Raw genomic sequence first — 24,232 nt, 5'->3', positions numbered from 1 at the left:
GCCTCACAGTCAGTGCTACGGCGGGAGCGAGCGAGGGGAGAAAGAAGGAGGAAGGAGGCCGAGAGAGGACGCACAGCAGCCGCGCTTCGACAAGGCGCGGACATCCACGGCGGAGGACACGAGGGACGAAGTGGGAGGACCACTGGTCGGGTCGCCTACTGAGAGCCCACCCAGCCGCTGAACACTCCTCGCGCGCACTGCGGTGGTCGCACAGCGCGACATCTAACTGATCCAAATCTCCACGTCCACTCGTGTCTGTGCGTAGTTTTTGTCGCTCATACCCCAAGCGCGGTGCGAAGGGCCCATCATACGTGAATGCGAAGTGTCAGTGCATTACTAAAGCCACCTCCAAGTCGATACTATTGCTGCATGCCCACTGAATCTGTTTAATCGTAAGTTACTTCTACGCAGGAGAGTGAGTAACGAGAATACCGAGGCTATCTAATACGCACTGAGTGTTCAGGGGCGAGTAGATAGGGGCAGCGAAAAGACCGGAATACATTAATTCGTTCACTCCACTGTGTCGCGAGTTCATTGGATTACTGCCTACGGCGAAGAAAAGGACCGCAGCGAGAAGTACGCGCCTCACCGTCTTACAATCTCCGAGTTAATAAACGAATAGATCATGTGCGTGGTTGGTGAGGGTGGCCAGTGGTTCCGTGGCATGTTGAGCGATTAGCGGAGGCAGTCGGGAAAGAGCCCGCCGATATGGAGGGCGAGGAAGAGGCGGAGGGGGAGAAGTCCTCCTCTTCCTCGACGGCTACCACCTCGTCGGTCGCGTCCGCAAGGACCGCGTCTTCACTGTCCGCAACGAGCAGCAGCAGATGGAGCAGTACCTCGCGTACTGCTTCGTCCACCACAATGAGGACTGTCACCACGTCCTCCAACCGACTCTTCCTGGCCCGTTCGTCCAAGCTGTCCGCCTCCGCCGAGGAGGACTGCGAGGACGACGAGGAATCCACGAAGGAATGCCGGCGCTTGGCCTCGACATCGAGCGCTTCCAATTCCACCTCCGCCACGGGCCGGGAGGCCAGGCAGTGGCTGACCGCGCCGGGAGCCAGGGGGGAGACGGCCCGGTCCATGGAGAGCCTCCGTACCACCACATCTTCGCAGCAGCAACAACACACACTGCACAAGGCGCACTCCACCACCACTTCCACCGCCTCACTGGCCTCTTCCAGGCGGTCCCTGCACCGTTTAGAGGGCCCGGCCGCTGAGCGCGAGGCCCGTAAGGCCATAGAGGCACGCTCCCTCGAGTCCCTGGAGCGAGAGATGAGGCGCAACCGCTCCGCCGAAGAGGTCATAGCCGAGAGCGCCGGTGGCTCAACCCCGGTCCACGGCGGCTCGCCCTTCCCGGCCCCTCCGGGGTTCGGATGGGGCCGGCGCCCCGGCGGCGCTGTGCCCCCGCAGCAATTGTGTCTCCCAGGGGTTGAGGGGGGCCTGTTCCCACCGCCGAGAAGGCTGACCATCCTGTCTCCGCACTCGCCAACTCCGGAGTTGTACCAAGGGATAACCGCGTCCATGGCCTCAGCAATGTCTTCCTCGACCTTCTCGCTCCGCACCCGTCGCAAGAAAGCCGTCGTGCTGCCCCGGCTAGTGCTGCCAAGAAGTGACAGCGAGGTGTTTCTAGAGTGAGTACCTGCTTTGGAGTATAATGGAGGAAACTCGGTTTTCGGTAGACCTGTACGCTGCCGAATTCAGCATAGTTTCCTCGCCATCACCGAGTCTGCTCGTCTGTCTGCGCACTACCTACCTCGTTGTTGCAGTCAATAAAATATTAGCAAGATCCCAAAATTTGCCCAGGACTCCGACAAATATTCAGTATGTCTCTGTTTTGTGAGTCTAATCTCTCGGAGCCAAATTTTGTCGTCGGGAGCCAGTTAGATTGGCAGAATCCAACAGCACGGACGCCAATAAGGAAAACGCCACCAGGCCGCCGCCCCCGTCATGGGATACCACACAGCCAACGCACGGTTCTATTGTGTGGGTTTTGTCCGATGCCTACCGTCGTCTACCTCCTGTTTGACCCGCACCTCGCCGCCTCCTGCCTCTCGCCGCGCGCCGCTGCCGCTGGTGGTGGTGGTAGCCGTCCCTCCCCTCTCCCACAACCACACTCCTCCCCCTCTTTCACTCCTTTCCCTTCCTTGTGGCTCCTTCTACCCCCACTTCCATCCTCCATGTCACGCAGGCGCCTGGGGATTAATTCCCACCCAAGCGGTCTGTCACGCCTCTCTCGCCATGCTCCGCTGCCGGCGCGTGCTGTTTCCACGGTGGTGTCGCGAGACACTATGTTGGTATTCGTTTCAGTTCGAGAGCGGGTCGGATTTTACAGCGATTACACGCTGCTCGTGTATCGGATTATGCGTGTCGTCTTTTTGAGTGGGAGTCATGCTCGCTGGAAGCAGCCGTTCCTCAAAAGGGAGCTCTCTCTCTCTCTTTCTCTCTCTCTCTTACAAATCTCCGTGGACATTTCGAGCGTCTCTCATTTTCACGCTCTTCAAAGGACTAATGGGTCTTATCGGTTTTAGTGCCGTGTCGTTCTTATTTGACATGAGCGTGCCTCTTAGCAGAAATGATGGCGTAAGAGCAGTGGGATCTCGAGTCAATTTGAATAAGTTTTCTCCTTCCTATTTCTTGTTTAGTCCCATGAGTTATTAACATTTCCGTCATAACTACTAAAAGTTCTTAGAAATACGGTACAAAGTTCTACTCTTGAATCAAACTTTACCTGCAATTAACGATCTGTAGAATGTTGCCATTCATTTGTACGTGACGTGAGGAAAGTCTTATAAGTCTTTTCTCGCAAGAGTGAAAATCACAGTTGTTCTATGTAGAGTGGGGAATGATCGTAGTCGTCATCGCATAACCTATAAATATTTAAGTGTGTGCATAGAAAATGGCGAATAATGAGAATCTATCGAGTGATGAATGAAAATTAAGTACCATCTTATAAAAGGTGTTTGGTAAATTTATTTCCTGACGGGAAAGAAACATTTTTTAATCTGAAAGCCATTATTCCAGTCCTTTATTACGATAAATTTAATTTAACCCGCCGTGACTCGCGCGGGGTGTCCCAGGCACCCCAGCGTCTTGTTTTGGTTAGAGTTCGTTTCGGGTCTAGTTTTATGGTCTCATCTTTTCAGTAGCTGAGTTTAGGGATATTTCCTAGCTGTCCTGGAAAATTGGTTAGTTTCTTTCCGTTTTCGGCCGAGATCAGACGCTTTTGTGAAGACAGTGCGCATCCCGTCGGAGCGAAATTTTCGAGTGTTGGTTTCATGCTTGAATGTGTGCCGTAAACTTTTTTGCGTTTACTTGTTTTTGTGTTCATTGGATCCTCTACTGAATACTGCCGCGAAGTATACTTCGTTCTTTTATTTGGTGAGTCTTTTCACTTACAATTATAAAATTTATCTTATTTTTACAATCATTATTTCGATACCTAATGCTTTATTACGTTTTATAAATTTTCAACGCTTATTTCACCATTATTTTTCGTTACTTCATTATTTCAAAGGAGACTATACGCAAGATTTCTTTTATTTTCCATTTTAGGGAAGAATTTCATCCCAAAATTCGTATAACTTTTTTCTCTTAGAAGTGATTGCTAGTGGGAAGCCTAGAAATTCTCTAGAGACCTCGAGGTAAGTTCATGTCATTTTCAATTTCTGATAAATGAAAAATTTTAATTTTAGGAATCACTGAAAATCATTCAGAAACTTATATAAACTATATTTTCCCTTAGATGACCTATTTACGATCAGAGAGGGACATAGAAACTGCTCTTCTGCTTTCCAGTGGACTATCCGAAGAGGAAGAATTTGATTCATACACTGAATTCTCTTCAGCTTCAGCACAGGAATCGGAGCACGACACATGTAGCGATCAGGACATCAGTGATTCAGAGACTGAGTATACAACTGTGACTAAGGATAATTTTTTAACGGGCAAAGATCGAGTGACAAAATGGAGTACCTCTGAGCCACGACGTAATGTTCGAACACCAGTTCATAACATTGTATCTCAGGCAGCTGGCTTCAAGGGAAATAAGAATGATATAAATTCTCGGCTAGATTGTTTTGACATAATTTTTTGATGAGAACATCTGTCACATAATTTTAAATAGTACAAATATCAAACTTGCAGAAAAGGCGCAAAATTATTCTCGAGAAAGAGATGCTAAGCCAACAGGCGAATCTGAAATCAGATGTCTCATTGGTCTGTTTTTTTATTTAGGGGCAAACAAATCAGGTCGCCAGAACTTGAAAGATATGTGGGATCAAGATGGTTTGGGTGTGGAGATATTTAGGGCATCAATGAATTACCAGAGGTTTAAATTGCTGCTTCAATGTCTAAGATTTGATGACATCAGAGACAGAGAAAATAGGAGAAAAACTGATAAATTGGCTCCGATAAGAAAGGTATTTGAAATTTTTATCCGTAAATTTGAACAATTGCACAACATTGGTGAGTTTGCTACAGTAAATGAACAATTAGTTCCTTTTCGGGGTAGATGTTCTTTCCGCCAATATTTACCAAATAAACCCGCAAAGTACGGCATAAAAATATTTGCACTTGTAGATGCTACTGTGTATTACACGCAAAAAATGGAGGTTTACCTAGGTATTCAGCCAGATGGTCCTTTTAGAGTAGACAACAGCCCAAAGGAGGTTGTAAAAATGATTGTCAGTCCAATTTTGGGAACGGGGAGGAACATTACAGTGGACAATTGGTTCATGAGTGTGCCACTTTTGGAAGATCTACTTCTAAAAAAACTTACTATTGTGGGGACCATTAGGAAGAATAAGGCAGAGCTTCCCCCTGAAATTGTTTTTGTCAAAAATAGAGATGAGTATAGTAGCATTTTTTTCTTCAGGAAAAATATGACTCTTGTGTCATATATTCCTAAAAAGAAGAAAAACGTCCTCATGATTTCGAGTATGCACAGCGATATTAGCATTGATCCGACCACAGGTGAGAAAAAAAAACCGGAAATGATATCCTTTTACAACTCTACGAAAGGTGGTGTAGATACGATAGATGAAATGTGCGCTACCTATAGTGTTGCCAGAAACACAAGGAGATGGCCTATGGTGGTTTTTTATCATTTGATGAATACATTGGGCATCAATGCGTTCGTTATTTTCAGGAACTTACATCCTGAAATTAAGACAAATAGAAGAAAATTCCTCCGAGAAATTGCTAAAGGCTTAACAAAACCTTTTATTGCCCAGAGAAGTACACAAAAAAATTTGCCAAAAGAATTTAGGAAAACGTTTGAGAAAATCGGAGAGCCATCAATATCGGAGCCACAGGAAAAGGGGAGAAGAGGAAGTGGAAGGTGTGTAATTTGCCCCAGAGCCAAAGACATAAAAACTAAATTGTTTTGTGAAATTTGTGAAAGGAACATGTGTGCATCGCACATGTTGAAAGAATGTAGTGAGTGCTTGGAAAATATTAAAAAATAGTTTCATGAAGGAATTCGTGTAAATGATTTTTTCGTGTCATTCACCAGCCCTTCCAAATGTCAACTGAGGCTATACCAACTTGCTACAGTTCGTAAATATTTTCTGTCTCATTTTACACATAATAATATCGAAAGTTGATCAAAATGCAACTATCCCAAAGGAGCATATGAATATTGATCAATAATAGCGAGGATTTCGCAGGGAAATTTTTGTGGTAACTATCGTGATGTCTGCATGCACCAAGTAACGAAGACAAATCTTGTTTAGAGAAGTAAAAATTCATATTTGAATTGCCGAATGGAGAGCAAACTTCTCTTTTACTAGGATACCGAGACAGCCAGAACAAAAGGATTTATTGCAGGGTAAACCTCTCAGCAAAGAGAGTAGCGAAGACCTTCAACCAGATCCTTTCCGGCCTAAGCCCAAAACATTTCCGAAATCCGAATGACCCTGACTCAGCTGCGTACAAAGGAAAGAGAATCTTTCCCCCTCAGTCTACCGCCGCTTCATTTGCGAAACCTTTTTATTGCTTCCAGTCTTGGGTGCGTAGGGGGGTTTTCACACTTCTTGCTGCGGTATTTGCCATACCCTGTCCTTCCCCAAACCTGGCGTGAGTCATGACGAAAATTCGAGATAGTCGATCATAACATGACATACTAGGGCACAATGAATGGCGTGAGTAAGAACCCGTGTAGGGGGTTCTTGTGCGTGAGAAATAAACAACGGAAGGAGTAGTCCAGATTTTCCGATCGTTGGTATAGTCTATCCAAACAGGGAAGGCGGGTAAGAGATTAGGCACCGCTCGAGGTCCAACCATAGCTTCCTACCTGCCATCCGCCAAACAATAGCCGGGGTCTGGTAGACCGCTTTTGCTATAATTAGTCATGAATTGCACTCCACTCTGAAATATTACTGCATATAAATAAGCGTAATTTGTATTTTTTTACAGTTTTGATTTCTACGCGTAATTTCATGAAAAAAGAGTGTAAACAGGACGGAGCTATGTCAAGTAGTTGTGCAACACTTAGTGCTTTTTTTTGCAACGGCTATGTAAGTGCTACATAACTAATGGACGTAGCTCCGTCGTATAGAGACTCTTTCTTTATGAAATTACACGTAGAAATCAAAGATATAATAAAAAATTACATATCACGCTTACTTTATGAGATAATTTTTCCGAGTGGAGTGCGATTCGTGACACATTATATCGAGCGTGATCGACTGGACCCCGGGTAATTTTTGGCTGACGGCATGTACGCGGTTATCGTTGGGCCCTCGATCCATGCCAAATCTCTTACCCATCCTTCCTTATTTGAACAGACTACAGGTCCACCCTCGATTTCCGAAAAGATACAGCATTTCCAAGGCAAATTTGGAATTTATAGACTAGAAGATTATTCAGAATTTTCCCACTTGAAAAAGCCAGTGATTGAGATAAAATTCTTCAAAAATACTTTTCAGAATCATTATTAACAACTTAGAATACTATTTGATCGTTATAACAAATGTAAAAAAACCCTAATCATCAAATCATTTCCATTAGCTCAAAAGCAGGCAAATCGCAAGACTCGCGGCCGGTTTTTCCATCAAATAATCAAAATTCAATTCATATAAAATATTGAAACGAAGTAACATATAAAATTATTTAGCCAGGTAATGCAATTTGTTAATTTATGTGAACAAAATTATTATTGCTTTAATTAGAATACAGCCAATATGTAAGAATGCTTACAAATTGTATGAACGTCCGCATCTTTTGTACTTCAAATTCTTTTGAAAATTAACAAAATTACAACAAAATATTCCTATGCGACAATTATTCATATCAAACAAACAAATATTATCAGGAGTTATGAAAGGATAGGTAAATAGCAAAAATTAAGGCAAAATACAATTAAACAATTGAAAAAAGCAAAAAAAAAACGAGTGGGGTGTCAGAAACACCCCACGCGAGCTCTCACGTTCGTATTTAGGGCGCGAGTCACGGAGGGTTAACAAATGTAAAATGCTTAATATTCAAAGACTCAATTGTTTGATTTTGTAAATCGTATAACAATCTTTAAAGATGCCAAGAAGTATTAAGTGTCAAAACATTGGATCATGGCTATCAAAAATCTGTTTATTTAGGCGCATAATCATGCCAACTGCTCATACATACGCACAATGCTCATGAAATAATGCCAGTAGTATTCTATAGAGAGAACGTTGAGCATTTTTTCGGAAATAAACTACATTTTTTTAACCCAATCCATAAAATTACTAGCATGAATTCATGAGTAATTGGTATTTTTGTATACTTTGTTACTGAAACATCCGCGGCTCAAGTCAAGCTTTATTCATATTTTAACATCCATTGCCTCATTAGTATTATCTTCGTTAAGCTAAAGGTTTTGCCACCTCTATGATGGAAACACGCACATTGGCTTTGCAGAGCAGCTGGTGGGTTGACACTGCACTTCACCAGACCACGTGGCATTGAGAGCTTTTCTATACGTTTTCCCAAGGTTATCTACTCTGGATGTGGGATCGTTTTGGCCTCCATACTCTAATCAGTAGAGTGACATAACAGGTGTTCTATGGTATGCTTTAATGAACCGGGGAAACAGTCCATGCAGAGGCGAAAATTGAGTTCATCCACACTATACCGTTAGCTGAGAATTGAACCGATTGCATGCAATGTCATAGACCATACGTATAACCATCGACGACTATTGAAATCTCCTATTTGTTCAAAAATTTTCAGTTCAAATTTTTTCACTTTTCATGTAACTGAATATTTATGCATTGATATTACATTATTATTTTTTAAATCACGTAGAGTTTTGCCCATTTTACGTAGTTTTTAGCAGCTGTAAAAATTCATCATTGTATCGACGGTCACGGGAAAAACTTGGTAAGTCAATGAACGCAAATTTTACAGGGGAGCAATTTTAAACTTCAAAGACTTATCGAAAATCGTCTAACCTTTACCATACAGCGAGTATATATATATACTTACTCTATTTAATCTAGTAAGTTTTTCCCCGTGACCATCGGTTTAATCTAAATTTTTTCCCGTTTGAGTTATATCAATTCCTAGTTTTTGATCAATTCCTAGCCTAGACCTTATATAATCATTTGCATTAATTCATCCCGTTCGTTCTACAATCAACTGAATGAAATTCCTGGAGTAATTATTTCAGGTAATTAATCCTCTGTAGCAAGTGCTGATTGCTTGGTGATTAAATTTGGCTCAAAGGCCAAAGAATTAACTCAGTTAAGATTCCACAGCCAGTAAAAGAAGAAAGGATCTCTGCCCTTGAAGGATAGGATTCAATTTTCAACGAAAGCGACTTAGTTCTGCCAAACATTGGCGCAAAACTTTCGCGAACTTGAAAGTCACTGCCCTGTTCCTCCATCAACCGCCAATTCTTTAACAACTTGAGTTCTCTGCTCTTGACATACGTCCTGAAAGGGAAAATAAGCGTGTCGAAGTCTACGCTAATTTCAGATCCTTTATATTTGCTGTTTCTTCATCAAATTTATAAGGAATATTCTGACTTACGTTTTGTAAAAGAAGGAGTCTTCCCAGTCACATGTATCTCATTGGTATGAGTTATGATATTTATGGTGTTGAACTTGTAAAGTTTCCGCGAAACGTTTCTTCGTCATTTTAATAGCGTCATTACATATTTAACTTCTAGCTGTCCGACTCTCTCATTGTGAAATTTGTCGTCAACTAGACTCAAAAACAGACTTTAATCGTAGCTGTTTAAGGTTTTGATTTTGCTATGTATCTTTTCTCAGATTCTTTACTTAATGAAAAGTTTTCCTTCCGCTCTAATCGTTTCTTTACTCCATGACAATATTGATTTAAACTGTGTTCGTAATTTTTTTCACCGGTCATTCAAGACTTTTGTTGACTTAGTAAAGTTGATAACCACCAACTTTCATCAAAAGACCTGGTTGCTTTTGTTCTCTTATTCACTTATTTCCATGAAGAAGTGACTGGAAAGAAATTATTCTGAATAGTTTTGGGAAGGAAAGAGACTTTTAGTCCTCAGTTTTACTAAGAAGGCTATGCATATCAATTTTATTTATAGATTACTACACTTCTACTGATTAAAAAAGTGACTCGTAATTTTTTATATTGACCATTAGTTGTTAGAAGTCCATTATTTATTTATCAATGCTCAGTCAAGGCTTTACTTTTAAAACTACATTTTCACTACCTATTGAATGAAAAAGAAAATTCCCTATCTAGAGGGACGCCTACACATTTACTTTGTCAGATTTAGTACTGTACTACATATACTCCACCAAGTTATAATTTCTGGATATTTTTCTGACAAAATTTCTCCAGTATTCTTTTAATTATTACGAAAAACTAACTACCCTACTTAATTTCATGAAATAAATTTCCGAGCTTAATATTCATTAAGGGAAGGTATTACAACGAAGAAACTTGCAGAGTGCTGAGCCTGTGCTCATTACTCGAGCTTAAGTGTGTGTATTTTCTTTTCCTGCCATCGTTCATTGTTAATTGCAGGCGGTACTCACGACATTGAAATTCTCTCAATATGCTGTGCAAGGCTATCCTTCAGCCCCATAACTCATTCTCTCTCTCTCTTCCTCTAAGCCGCCTTTGCCCGGTAGGTGGCTCATGTGATCATTTACTTGATTATCTCGAAACTTCCTACATGAACATGCATGGATATATAGGTTATTCAAGTTACGCTAAGGGACTAGCGGGAAGACAGCCACTTGCTGAGTTCTGATAATCGAATATCTACCGTGAAAAGTAGGCACACTACTGAAATTGACTTTGGGCAGGTGACGTCTTTACGTTGATTCCACGGAGGTAAGCTTAGATTCCCCTTACCGACTCCTGTTTCTCATTTCGGCATTTGATAATTTTAAATAAATAATTTTTTTATTAATTAATTTGAAATTGAGCCTGTTTTAATCTGAATTAGATTCTTTGTTTTTTTTTAATGGAAAATAATTTTATCTAGAAAGTCCTTCAAATATTGCTTTCATTCTTCCAATGCATTGTGAGATTTTTACGGCATGTGGTGAAGATTTTTTCATGTAGTCAAGATAATAAGGTACATTATGGGTTATCATCCAATTAACAACACAATCATCATCAGTAATCATGTGACCTGGATATTGGTTTGACGCAGCTCTCCACCCAAGTCGCCTATCAGCTAATCTTTACAAACGTACTCAATTCTTCTGTATTATCTTCTTCATTATCTGCTTCATTCATACACATGGTCCAGCTCCTTCTGGTGCACAAAAACTTGTATATCTCATATCAATTATTATTATAATGACTGACCACCTTTGGCGGACATGATTTAGAAATTTGACTCCTTTGCATAATGTAAATTTACTCTTCATGAAATTTTATTTTGATGATCTTCCATCTGGTGGAACAGTCACGGATCTTTTTCATTTCCCGGAAAGTTATATATTAAAATAAGTGGATATTTGTGACTCATTGTTCTGCACAATATTCGTGGTCCTGCATAATTCTTTTGTTATCTTAGGCTTAAATAGCAACACCGTGGCGCAAATCCTAAGTAACTTGGGATGTTATCTGTAGATGAATTTAGTGACAAAAGGCTGAATAAAATTCTATACAGACGATTTTGGTTAGGTTGGGAAACTGCGTCTTTTATTTCGTCTCCTATCTTGTCTGAGGCCCCAACCAGCTGATAGTTCACCTGGCCTGGAATCAACGCGATGTTCAGATGAGACTGTACTGATCTTTGGACCTGGCTCAAGTAAAGTTAGTAGTTGTTACTTTTAGGGGTTTATTGAATATTTCCCTTGAGTTTTGTCTCCATGACTTTTCACAGACGGGAATAAACCCAAGGAAGGAAGGAAGCGTATCTTTATTTTTCGAAAGATATCGGGAGCCAGGAACTAGCTCAGCGATTTTCTCATTTCATTTCATTTACCGGGACAGGTTCCTTTGAAAGGGTCCTGCACTTCTCTCGTCAACTCAGAACTTCCGGCCAAGCCTGGACCGGAAGTTTTCGACGGCAAATCCCACCCTCCTTTCGGTCCCTGTAATATCTTCATCCCTCCTCACACTGGACGTTGTAGCGCCCTAAGAGTCGGAGGGCCGAAAACGGTCGCTTCGGTGCATTTGAAGGATCAGAGAAGAACCAACACGGAAGACAAGTTCAGCGGGACTTGGAAGTAACCCGGGATTCGTAAGCGACCTCACCCCCTTCCGAGCAGAAGACGGAGACGGCTTTGACAGCAACTGGAGTGGACGAATTCAGTTCAATTTTATATTAAGTAAATCGGACGTCCTAGATAAACGCTTTGAGGCGTTTCACTCAAGCAGTGTTTCTAGGTGCAGTCAGGTGTTCGTTGGGGTAAGAGGCAATATGAGCTGCAGATGTCAGGGGTTGAATAAAAAATGGTTCTTTTAAAATTAAGAAAAAAAATTGGATTGATGGAAATTTGTGCGTTTTTCTACCGAGTGCACGATATGATGCAAAAAGGGTTGCATTAAAAGCAAGCATAGTAATATCATCACTAGCCCTATTAACAGCCTTATCTCTCGCGTGGTGAAGTAAATGTTGGGAGTCCCCATGCAAGCATTCGTCTGTTTAATGTCCGTATACTTCATGAAAGCTCTTATTACGCATTTTATTGTAACCTATAAACTTAATTTTTAATGATGCAAGATTTCGTGTCATCTGGGTTATGTCACGTGATGGCATCACGTCGTGGTGTACCAGGAGATTCGGTCCGACGTCTCGTGACCCACTTCTGGTGACTTATTCATGATAAACGATGATTGGCGATGCTGGCTTTTATATTTTTACGGGTGGGAGATGAGGAAAGGCGAAGTGGAGGCAATAAGAAGTAAGCAATGCATGCAAAAATACGTCATCCGAAAAATTCCTCCGCCTCCCCTCCCCATTGTCTTTCCTCCTCCCCCCGTCCACCTCTTCCACTTAAAATAAATAAAAGCCAACGCCTACAAGTATCAGCATTTCCTATGAATAAGTGCCCAGCAGTGGGTACGTAACGCCGCGCCGGGTCAAATCTTCGTGTGCATCACGCGGCATACACCCGCATGCCAATTTTGACACCTAAAATGCACATATCACCTGAGCAGATGTGATCATCAATGTACTAATACGGTTTGCCGCAGAAATTTACTGATATTCTGCTTATTTTTTATGAAAACTTGTGGGAAAATATTTGGATTTATTGTGGCTCAAAATGCAAGACCTAAATCTAACCTCGGGCGGGGGAGGGGGAGAATTTTTTTGCCATGATAAACATTATCCCATTCCAAATAGAAGTATCTGGCGTAACTTAGTGGAATCTATAATTCATGCTGAAGCAATAAAAAAAACAAACTACACTTTCAAATGATAATCCAATTTCACGTCAGTGGTTTTGTCCAAATGAAGTTCACATCCTTGGGTAACAATGTCGATTGTTCGACGAAAATATGGCAATTTAATTAAAAAAGCCTATGGAAATGTATTTCCGAACTTAAACAGTACACTTTAAATAATAAATACAGCGCTGGATTGAATTTATTCTTTTGTGGTTACCTCTCATCATTGCTCGTCTTTCGCTTAGGATGGTCCAAAAACTCATCCGTTGAGACATCATACTTTCCCCAGAGTGGACCGTTTTTTCCAGCACTCCATGGAATTAGTCCACGATGAAACTTTTTCAACCGCAAGAGCCTTGAATATTTTGATATGCGGCAAGTAAAACAGGACAGTCAAATGGATTCCTCGGAGGAATATGAAGCAGTTAAAGCTGTGTGTTTCTTTTTTGAGTTTTTCCTTTTGCCTTTTGAAAATTTCGGTATGGATTTGAATTTGATAATTATGAAAAACGTTTTATTAGTTTAATAAATACCAGGGTTGGTAGTATTTTTGTGCAGATTGGAAGTCCGCTGACCAAATTGCGCCACAATATTCATTAGAGAACTCTACTAAGAAACGACTATTGTTAAACATTGACAACGAAAAATTTATAATTTACAATTCCCTTACTTATTAGGGGAAAAATATTATCACCAGCATTGAAAATTTATCGGATGCTATTTAATTGAATGAATCTAATGAAGTTCAAGATGAATCAATAATGAATATTTTACGTAGCTACAGAATAGAAAATGAGCGGAATATTTAATGTAAATAGTTATCACCGTCATAAGTGAACTATCCGGAAATTGGTTTGATACTCTTCTCCACGCCGCTATCGGAAGACTTATCTTATTTTATTATTTCTTCTCTATTATATCATTTATAACTTTTCCCAAGTAATTAATTAGAGGCTGTCTTTTGCCATTAATATAGTGCGCAGAAATTTATCCATTTCTCCGAAAATCATAGCAGTACTGACTTTTATGAGAATAGAATGAAATCCAGATGATCCAGAGCATAATGTATAAATGAGAATAGAGGGGGAAGAAGACAAGGAGTACACGTAATTTCTTTCTCGACGTAGTTAGGTAAAGTTAATTGTTAGATGAAATACACGAAAACTTGGTAGCCAAGGGATACAAGTGGATCTCTGTTCTGTGCTGACATTGAGTGGAAAATCAAATGCACTACTAAATATCTAGTTGGTCTCGTTTGTTTTATGTACTTAATTTCTGTACCTAACTCTGTTAAGAGAAAAGATCGCCTGTACCCTATGGCTTCTCATCTTCTCAAACGTTAATTTAAGGAAAGAATACGAAAACAAATGTCGTCGAAAAACATAGTTGCATGTATAATGTAGTCTGATTTTGACATCAGTGGTTGTCTGTTGATTTATTATATTTCGTGGATGTAAGCGAATATTGTAGACGCATATATTGGTATATAATATTTTTTAGCCACTGGTATGAGTTGCTGAATTTTGCAATGTTTACGTGAACATAAAACTTTTACTGTATTCATCATTAAACTTATGAAAATCAAATATTATTTTAATAAGATGTCTATAACCATGAAAAAACTCCACTTATGCTGGTATAAAGCTTACTCTTGTGTCGACTTGCCATGTTCGTGAGAGGACGGATTCCGAAGTAAAATTGCGAAACCTTAAAATACGTCCTCTCTGCATAAGGTCCAATTCACCATTTATTACCTATCCCATATCAATTTTAGACTCAAGCTTAAACCTATGCAAAAATATGAGACTTTAACTACTAGGTGACAATATCTATATATGCATAGGAAGTACGCCTTGCAAAAAATGGCCAAAGTTCTAAAAATGTTGTCTCAAAGCACTATATTCATGCATGAATTGTCAAATAATTTCGAATAGTAAAAAATATTTTAATACTATTAATATTTTTATGAAATTTAATTATATTTCAGGCTGTTTTACGGTATTGAGTTACTAAGCTGAAATAAAATAGTCATCACAAACCTTTACACTCATTTCACGGCTCATTTTGCGTTCACATAATTTTATATCGTGTGTAAAACAAAACCTCGACCGTTAAATTTAACATGTTTCCAATGCTCTTGAAGTTTATTCACCATTGATTATTTGCTTAATCTTCCTGTTATGCGTCCCTTTTATAATTAACATGACCTCATCAGCAAATAATTTGGCCCGCGAAATTGCCGCCACTTTTTTTAAATTTTTATTCCGCAATGTCCATACAAGCTAATTGCATCCTCAATTTTAGCGTGAGAGCGAGTTATGTTCTGTTGTTGACTGGAGCGTATGTCAGAGTCACCTAGGGCAAAAAATTGAAGCATATGAACTGCAGAATCTTTAATTGACCTTCAAAAATTCAGTTGTGAACATGAGGATTAAAATAGTTTGTTCTTTGCATGTTGTGAGCTCTCTTATAATTTAAAACGACATTAGTCTATGGTAATCAGTTCTAGAATCATAGTAGAAATGACTTTTCTTTATCAGCTGACATTGTATGAACATTAATTGACCCGAAACGATTGCGCAAACGAAATATAAATACAAGGCGTTAATTAAATGTATATGGGCAGAGATAAAATGTGTACAATCAATTTCCTGCCTTAAAAATTAATTTCTTCGAGTGCGTATGCATTTGGCAAATTCCACCGAAACATAGTTTGTTTATATTAATTTTTGTACACATAAACTGGGAAAAACTCCAATAAATACCTCATTTTGGTTATGATGCTGGACTTCTGTCCTTAGTAAGCGGCTGCCCTTGATATTCTTCGGCCCATTTGACCGAGATCCGCAGTTCATGGTATAACTTTATTTTAAAAATTGAGTAATTTGCTACCTTTCTAATCAATTAATGGAACTAGTGGATGCTCCTGTTGAGTGGACGTCTAAATCCTTACATGCTGATTTAATTCAATTAATTTTTGCGTACCCAAAGGCTTCGTCTGATTCGTAACTCACAATCAGCGAAAACGGAGACATCTATTTATTTTTTTTAGATTGTACGTACCACGCGAAGGGAACGTAATTATTTTCTCAATTAAGGAGCTAAACAAAACTCCTGTCCTCTTTCAACAGAGGTGAACCAACGCTTCCCCGTGCGCTTAATATCTCCTCGTCCTCGTTACTCCTTCCAGGGAAACAACAAAGGCACGAGTGGTGCACTATTGATAAAAATAGCCGAATGGGTTTTGAAATAAATTTTGTGGGACGTTAAGTCTGAGTCATCCGAGGCAGCACGGGGGAATCGGAGAGAATAACATCGGCCTACGCGCCAAGATAAACGTGGCGTCGTCGAAAGGAATTGAGAATGAAAGAGGCGCTGAGGGAATGGACACGCGGTGGTAGGCCGGAACGATGTATCGAAATATCGGAAAACGACACTTGGTTTATGCATTTAGAAATAGGGAATCCGATTCTTGGTTTTAATCATTGAGTATAAATATTTATCAGATTAATTCGTGAGGTATCGCTCGATAGTCAAAATAATGAGTCCAATAAACATATGAGTCTCGGCTTTCGGTCGTTCCTCCGCGTTGCAACGCCCAAAAGCCGAGACTCACACGGAGATACGCCGCGGAAACCTTAAATCTAACTCCAATAAAGATATATCGATCAATATTACGATGTAACATCGCAATATGTCATGCGGTGTCAAATCCCTTCTCCGCCGATACAACAACACGATAATTGATCCGAATAATATCAATATGAGATATATTATCCGATATATTGTGATATTTTATTGGGAGATCTTTAGGGAGAGAGATATTATATATCGGGTAAGGAATCGCGTTATATCTATCTTTCCCCTGTGAGATAGGCATCGTTCTGATATCAGTTACCATAATTTACGTTTATGACAACTAAACAGTATTATATTCCGAAATCAAATTTTCAATATCGTTCTGGCGGTGAAGCTTGGTTGTAGCTCGAGGTGAGAAAGGACAGGATATGGTAGAAAGGTTGCGCCTTATAGCGCCGAGGTGAGAAAGGCCCCATGGGCATGGACGTCTCCCCACTTAATGGACCCCGTAAATGAGGAACACATGAAGCAGGAGGCTCTAAATTCCTGGTAAAAGGTCGGATGAAGCTATGGATGGAGAGACAACGGAGAATCGAGGGAGAGAAAGCCCTGGGTCACCCGGCAATGTGAAAGGATTTTTGATTTCGTGGGAACGGATGAGTTACACTGTGCCCGCTGTCGGGAATTTTCATTGGCTCCCAAAGCAGCGTTGCTGAACCGAACGAAAATGTTCCTTCTCTCGGGGTTGGGGACTTCACCACAGGAAGTGAATGTGATGTGTGTTGTTGAAGTCTTGCGGCGATGGCATGTGAGGGAGGATGACCGAGGTGAGTGGAGGGGTGGCCGCCGATTTAATGTCAAAGGTTGTGAGGGCGAACGTTCTGCGGAGTTTACCTCCTAATTTCCTCCTTTTTCAGCCGCTTATCTCACTCTCACTGTTTGCGGGAATGACGTACTCATCATTTTTATCTATTTTTTTATCTAGTCTTCATTCCGGAAAACATGATGCTTCCTTGTTATTGGAGCATAAATTCGGTCATCGTGGTAGTTTCTCGAGCGATGCTTTGCGTCAAAGTGATTGTACCAGCGTGTAAAAATCACATTTTTATTCGAATTTTGTTGATTCTTCCCTTTTGAAATTCCACGAAAATTGGTGGGAAGATTTCCTTTTCACATTTTATTAGATATTTACGATTCACTGTAAAATACCTTGCCTATTGCGTTTTCATTTTCCTTCAATTACTAGTTTACTCCTTCAAATACGGTACCCGTAATTGTCGTTCTTATTGCAAGAAGCTCATTCATCAGAGATTTTTTTTCTTTTGGGAAGTCAATTTCTTTTACAGAATTTTCGAAATTTGAAACTTTAAAATAAATTAAAATAAACTAACCAATTGGCCAAAATATCAGATCCCTACATACTTAAAAATTTTCTCTAATAATTATACTCACAATGGCAGCTTAGTTATAATTCGTCGGGAGCTTAAATTAGATAGAAGCCGGCATATTTCTTCCCACGTTTAACTTGAAATGCAACTTTCCACTGTTCGCGACAGTTTAATGTGGCATCTAGTTTCAATATACCGTATTCCTTTCGAAAATCAGTAAAGCGAAACTAGTAGTGTGATTATATTATTTACAAAGTGGAAAATTACATTTCAATCAACAGTACATGATGTAATAGTTCCACCACAGCGACCTAAGCTTATTAATAACTTAGGTATCTCGTGAATGGCATATAGAGCACATGATTTTGATTTATTTGATACATGGCATAATTTTGAATATCAGAAAGAACTGACGGCGTTGCTGAAAGGAATTTTGAATCCTTCACTTTTTACTAGTAAATAATACCAATTAGTCGATTCCTCGCTTGTTTATTTTCCGACCCCGATTCAAATTTTCTCAGTGGTTTGGTGGGAGTAAACCTCATTCTATTTGTAAAAAACGAAAGAGTATATTCATCTGTTACTTTCAGCTGGAAATTTTAATGTAAATGATATTATTCAGTTTCTTCGTGTTAATCAGAAATCTATTTGTATTAAAATGTGTTGACTGATTATGGTTTGGGGATTTTGAATTGGATTCTCAAGTGTTTCGTTTATGCAAACGTAGCACTTGAGAATTGTCATTAGGACATTGAATTATCTTGCCGCCATCAAGATGAGTAAAATGTTGAAATCTTTGTGGGAAAAAGAAATATGGAATCCGTGATGAAAACTGTAAATGGTAATTACTACACTTTAATATAAAACCCCATTGCCAACCATGGTATCGACATTCTATGTAATTTTCAAAGTGACATAGAATTATAGATTAAAATAAAACTTCACTACCGACCATGGACCGATGTCATTTTCATTCTATGTAACCTTGAAAATGACCAGTAATAGAATATCGAAACCATGGTCGGTAGTGGAGTTTTATATTAAAGTTATGAAATTACCAAAATTCTTAAATTAATTTGCGCCTGAAGATGATGATAATTTATTGAAACCCGGGTCGTGCTCTGATAAAAATAAGTGGTATAAGTAATTGTCTGATATCCAGGAAAACTTAGAAAATTACCATTTGTAATTTTATCATAGATATATCGCATTTCCACCAAACGAAGCCTCACACGATTTTATGAGTGTGGAATCGATTACATGTACTGTTTCTTCATGAGAATGAACTTTAATTTAGAAGCCGAATTGCGCCTCCCTGATTGCGACCGCGTTCTCATCTGCATTTATTCCTGGCTTCCTTCGCTTCCAGCCCATCGGCGCGCTCTCTCGACCGCCTCGCGTCCCTTGTGCTCTCGTCGGAGGCGGCGTCCACTTCACGAACGCACGCTACCGATGAGAGAGCACTAGTAAGGAGAGGGAGAGAGAGAGACAGCCACTGAAGAGTTGATCGATCCTCTCTCACGGTTTGCACCCCCTCTCAACTCATCTCTCCACCCCCAACCCCCTTCCCTTCCCCCCGCCCCCACCGCACGGCCCACCTTAAGCTCACTTCCTTTTGTCCCGCTACCCAATCTCCCCTTATCTCCAGCTCACTTCTTATTTCCAGAGATGCTCCAGGGGCCCGAAGGAATTTTCCATTCTTTATCGCCCCGCAGCCGTTATTTGGTCCATACATATATTTGCTTTCTTTTTTTTCTTTACTCGGTGTGATACAGGCTATATCTCCATGGAAGGCGATCGCGGTAAGCGCTCAAAGCGTGTTTGTTTGCATTTCCATCGACACCTCTCGATAATACCGTGTCAGGTAGTATCATAGCAAGCGTTGTTCGCGTGCGGTCCATTACTGATTTAAAAAATACATATTTCCATCACTTGTGGAAGAAAATCATGTAATTAGTATCGTGTGAATAACTTTGCTGTATTTTCAAAGGTATTGTCGTTTGATTTTGTTGTCTCTTAGGGCGATAAAACACGTAACCAGTTCACGGCTGGCATCATTCCTTGGCCTCGACAAAAATATAGGATCAAAAATATCATCCCATTAATTGAACCTCGGGCACTTGGACGGAATACTTCGGCCTTTTGAATCAAAAGGCCGAAGTAATTTAGCCGAAGTTACACAGTATTTTGTACGCTTGTTATAAACTGATTTCTTGCATATGTTAAAGATTTTGTGGGAGGTTTGTAGAACTTTTTGGTTATTTTCGATTCATATACAAATGTAGTTTACCTAGCACATGCAACAGTTGTTGGCATTTTAAGAACACCCGTAACTCCCTTTTATTTGACCGTTGCTTCTCGGATATTTCGCCTTGAATTATGACGCACGTTAATACATTTGCGTCCCGTTAAGCTCCACGCCCGTTTGGCATTTTTATGATCACGCATTTCCCTTGTGTCCGCGCCGTTCATCCAAAAAATAACGCCCTGGCCTCGGGCCCTTATCTATAATTCACCCGTGGCGTTCGCGCCGCTCACTTCATTTCCTTCCGCACCAGCACCCCACCCGATGAGGCGGCAGCGGACTCTTCTTCCTCCGTGTCATCTCCCACGGCATCCAATATACCCTCTCATTGCCAACCATGGTTTATTCATGGTGATTTCATGGGATTTGCACTCTTCTTCACAGTCATCCATTCCTCCCTCCCTCCACCTCTCCCCACTTCTTCAACCATCATTTTCTTTGTAAAGTACTCCGTTTTCCAAGTGAGAGGATCAATTTTTGTTTTTTTTTTTCACCGACCTCTTCCAAAATTCATTCTTGCGAAGAAAATCCTTCCGTTTCTCGAGCACTTACTTTCAAGGGAATAAACTTACGTGTCTTCCCTTTATGAGGAGAGATCTTTGACCATGATCTTAAAAAAAAGTTATCGCGAGCTGTGGGAGAAAGTTCCGTTAATGCGATTTCGCTGAAGCATTGGTTTTTGTTCCTTCATGAGTATAATGTATGATATTTTGATCTCATGAATCCAAAACGGGACTGTTTTCATACATATACGTATACAGTGAGTCATTTAGTAGCAAGCAGACCTAATTTCACATTATATAAACACTGTTTTTTTTACATGGGGCCAAAGTTATTTCATTTACTGCCCGCTAGAATTAAAAAAATAAATCCTCAAATGCAATGTTAAGACTTGCTAAAGACTGGATTTTCTCGCAAGAAATACTTGAAAATTTATTTTGATGACGTTTACTTAAAACACTCTTGTATCATTTATTGCATCATTATTTTTTTATTGGCATAGGTACATTTTTTTATTTGATGGTGGCTCAATTCTGGTCCTATGACCTTGGAGGCCACCTCAAGCTCCTTCTCTTGTTATTTTTGTATACAGATGTAAAAAGAAAATGTAGGAGTAAATGAATTAATATAATTATTGTTGTTATTATTATCATTATTATAAGTCTCCTTCTGATTGTGTTAGAATTGATTGAAAAGAATTATTTACTTTGAAGTGCACACTTAAATCCGTTTATATATAGCACTGCGGCTTTCACGCCCACTAACATAATGAAGATTCGAAAGATGTTTCCATACTGCGTTCACTGGTCTATAAGCTCTCATTCCGCTGCAGTTTGACAGATTAACTGGATGCATCTCCAAGTTCTGAGCCTGGTAGTAATTAACCTCGTGGTTCAAGATTAGAGCAGCCACGATACTAGAACCGCCTCGAGCCGCGAGGCAACCCGTGATGAAAGCGGGAAGACGAGTAGTAACTCCGACGACAGCAACACCTTCATGGGTTAACTTGCTTTTAATTGCCTTGGGGAACCGCAATGAGGAGAACGTGAGAGTGCATCATGGCACTGTTAATCATTTTGAATGAAAGGTGGTGTCTCGCGGCTCAGCTGTGGCTGACTTTTCCCTCCATACATCTTGCAGTAGTCATAAAAACTTGTAATATCGCTTGTTTTGTTGAAAAATCCTTTCATTTCAACCTTTCATTTTTGTTGAAAAATCATTTTCCTAATCCATAACACCCATTGAGGTTAGAAGTTTAATAGACAAATCAAGGCATTATTTCTAAACTAATGTTTTTTTGGAGTTTTTTTATCCTGCCATACGCCATACAGTGAATTTTCATCTATCTCAGTGATCTGCGCATAATTTCGATACTTGATACCTCTTTCCCGTTTTTTCGTTGTTCTCTTTAACATTTCAAATTCATTTTAATATCACAATTTTACGTATTTTTCAAGGCCAATATATAACTGCAATCGATCAAATTTATCTTGCCGAGATAATGTGCTCTTAGCCTTACCGCGCTACTGCGCAGGCAACTAAGCCGTTCATTTTCATCGACCGTCCATAGCCGCGACTCTTGGTACTCGATGCGTGTGCATTTCGCAGGGTTTTCCAGGCGTAAGACAACTCTAGTGCCCATACACAGATCCTAGGAGTAGCTGACAATGAGAATCGGCAATCCGCTGTGTATGAGTTTGTGACGTCATAAACTTACTAGCGTTAGAGTAGAGGCCGCTGATTTTTTGCCGGAAACACCTGCAAATGGAAACGCATGCCTAATATGATTACGTATACGTATAGGCAGATTTAGGGGGAAGGGCAAGGGGGCACGTGCCCTCCCAGACGCTTAAAAATTGACAAGATTTTTGATACGGCTATCATTACGATCGTTTTATTTTGTGTATTACGGAGCCTCAATCATTAAATTAAATATTAATAAGTTTCATTTCAAATTAAGAGAATATTTTTTAGTAATTTTTGATTTTGTTTCTAATCTCAACCATGAAAAGACCTTTCAGCCAGAAAAAAATCTTGGATTTGCCCCTGCGTATGCGAGACACTAAACCGTCCCGTTGAAGCTTCCTCTGTGTTACCGCTTCGGGCGCATTTTTCTCTGTGTTCAAACGTGTTCTTAGTGCGGCAGTAGGGTGATAGGGATCCCTCAATACTCAATATTTACCATGCAGTGCTTTAAATCATTAGCATTAGTATGTTATGAATATGATGGACTACATCATCGCGAATAAAGATTTCATGTATAGCCATACAAACATAAACAGCCCTTAGTAATTAAAGTTTTCACTCCATGAAATGTGGATCGCTTTGACCATCAGCGACGAGAGTGGTGACTTTTGTAAACCATTTAGTATCGCGGTGGGTGGTAACACACAACGCAGTGGGTAACACAACTAGAGGTCAACTGTGGAATCTTGTAACATAAAATTTGTGAATATGCCTCTCTTTATTCTTCAAACTCTATAGTGCAATAGACAATTTAAAATAAAATGATAGGACGAGCCGATTAGATAAGCGTTACCGGTAGATTTTTTCTGATCCCATCTCCAGTAGCGTACATACAGTCCTGTCAAGACTTGGTGGCCCCTAAATGCGCAGAACTCCATCGAGTGGATGGGAAAGTGGCTGTGGTGGGGAAACTTAACTTCGGAGGGGCAGGGAAGCGCTTCGGAAAGTGTCAAGTATAGACCTCTGATGATGTTAAGTCCCAAGCAAAAATAGCAATTTTACGATAGGAACAGCAATAGGTTGTACCACGAGACGCGGTATGTCTTTTATTTTAAAGGTAGATGACCATAAACAGTAGTGCTGACATTTTTAATAGTGGCCAGATGACAATAGATACATTTGAGGACTTACAAACATTATCATCATTGCGCAAAAAATCCGCAGAGAAAAAATCATTCTACTCGACCAGGATTCAAACCCGGACCCCTCGATTTCCGTCCGAGTGCTTTAGCCATATAAGCTACCGAGGTGTCATTCTTACTCGTGGAAATGACACCTCGGTAGCTTAACTGGCTAAAGTACCTGATCGGAAAGCGGGGTATCCGGGTTCGAATCCTGGCCGAGGCGAATGATTTTTTTCCCCTGTGGATTTTTCGCACATTATGTGCATTGCGGGTGTCTCCGTAAATATGTCACCGTGGCTATTTCCGGTATTCTTAAATTATCACATTGGTGATTCTGTCTGCAGAAATGTTTTAACGGCAGTGTTGTCTCCACAGCACTCTGTCCTGGGTCTTTCTCTTCATAATCCCCTCCTTCCTCGATGCCCGTCAGCATTCCGTGCCTTCTCCTCCATCTTCCTCTCTTCCCTTCTTTTTTCTCCCATATTATTATCTTCTGTACGAAATCACTCCTTAAAATTTGTCCTAACCATTTTTTTTCAGGCATTATGAAAAGAAGAAAATAGAATAAAATTTTCATAAAAGAATTTAAAAAAATGAATGACAGAAAATGAATATTCTTCAAAAACACAAGTCAGATATAATTCTTCAGAACAGACCCACCCATTCCCGAAACCGACGTCCGCGCAGGCGCCACCAAGTTGTAAACGGACTCAAAGCACGATGGTCGTCTCTTTGAATGGCGTCTCATCCTTTCCCATCGTGCGGGG

The 24,232-nt window shown here is 40.3% G+C and overlaps 1 protein-coding gene across 4 annotated transcripts in view; it reads left to right on the top strand.

Annotated features, from left to right (window-relative positions):
* The window catches only part of LOC124157648 (cAMP-specific 3',5'-cyclic phosphodiesterase-like), a 970,120-nt gene that overhangs the window by 130,124 nt on the left and 815,764 nt on the right, over positions 1-24,232 (top strand). For 2 of the 4 annotated variants that reach the window (XM_046532575.1, XM_046532566.1), the window contains exon 1: positions 31-1,631. The exons of the other annotated variants lie outside the window; for them this stretch is intronic. In XM_046532575.1, coding sequence (XP_046388531.1) covers positions 709-1,631 — 923 coding nt within the window. In that variant the 5' untranslated portion in view covers positions 31-708. Of the gene's footprint in view, positions 1-30; positions 1,632-24,232 lie in introns of those variants that run through there. 4 annotated transcript variants of the gene reach the window in all.

This window comes from Ischnura elegans, chromosome 1 (assembly GCF_921293095.1).
Source record: "Ischnura elegans chromosome 1, ioIscEleg1.1, whole genome shotgun sequence".
NCBI lineage: Eukaryota > Metazoa > Arthropoda > Insecta > Odonata > Coenagrionidae > Ischnura > Ischnura elegans.
Note: the sequence above shows the minus strand (reverse complement) of the source record. Positions and strands in the feature narration are given on the sequence as shown.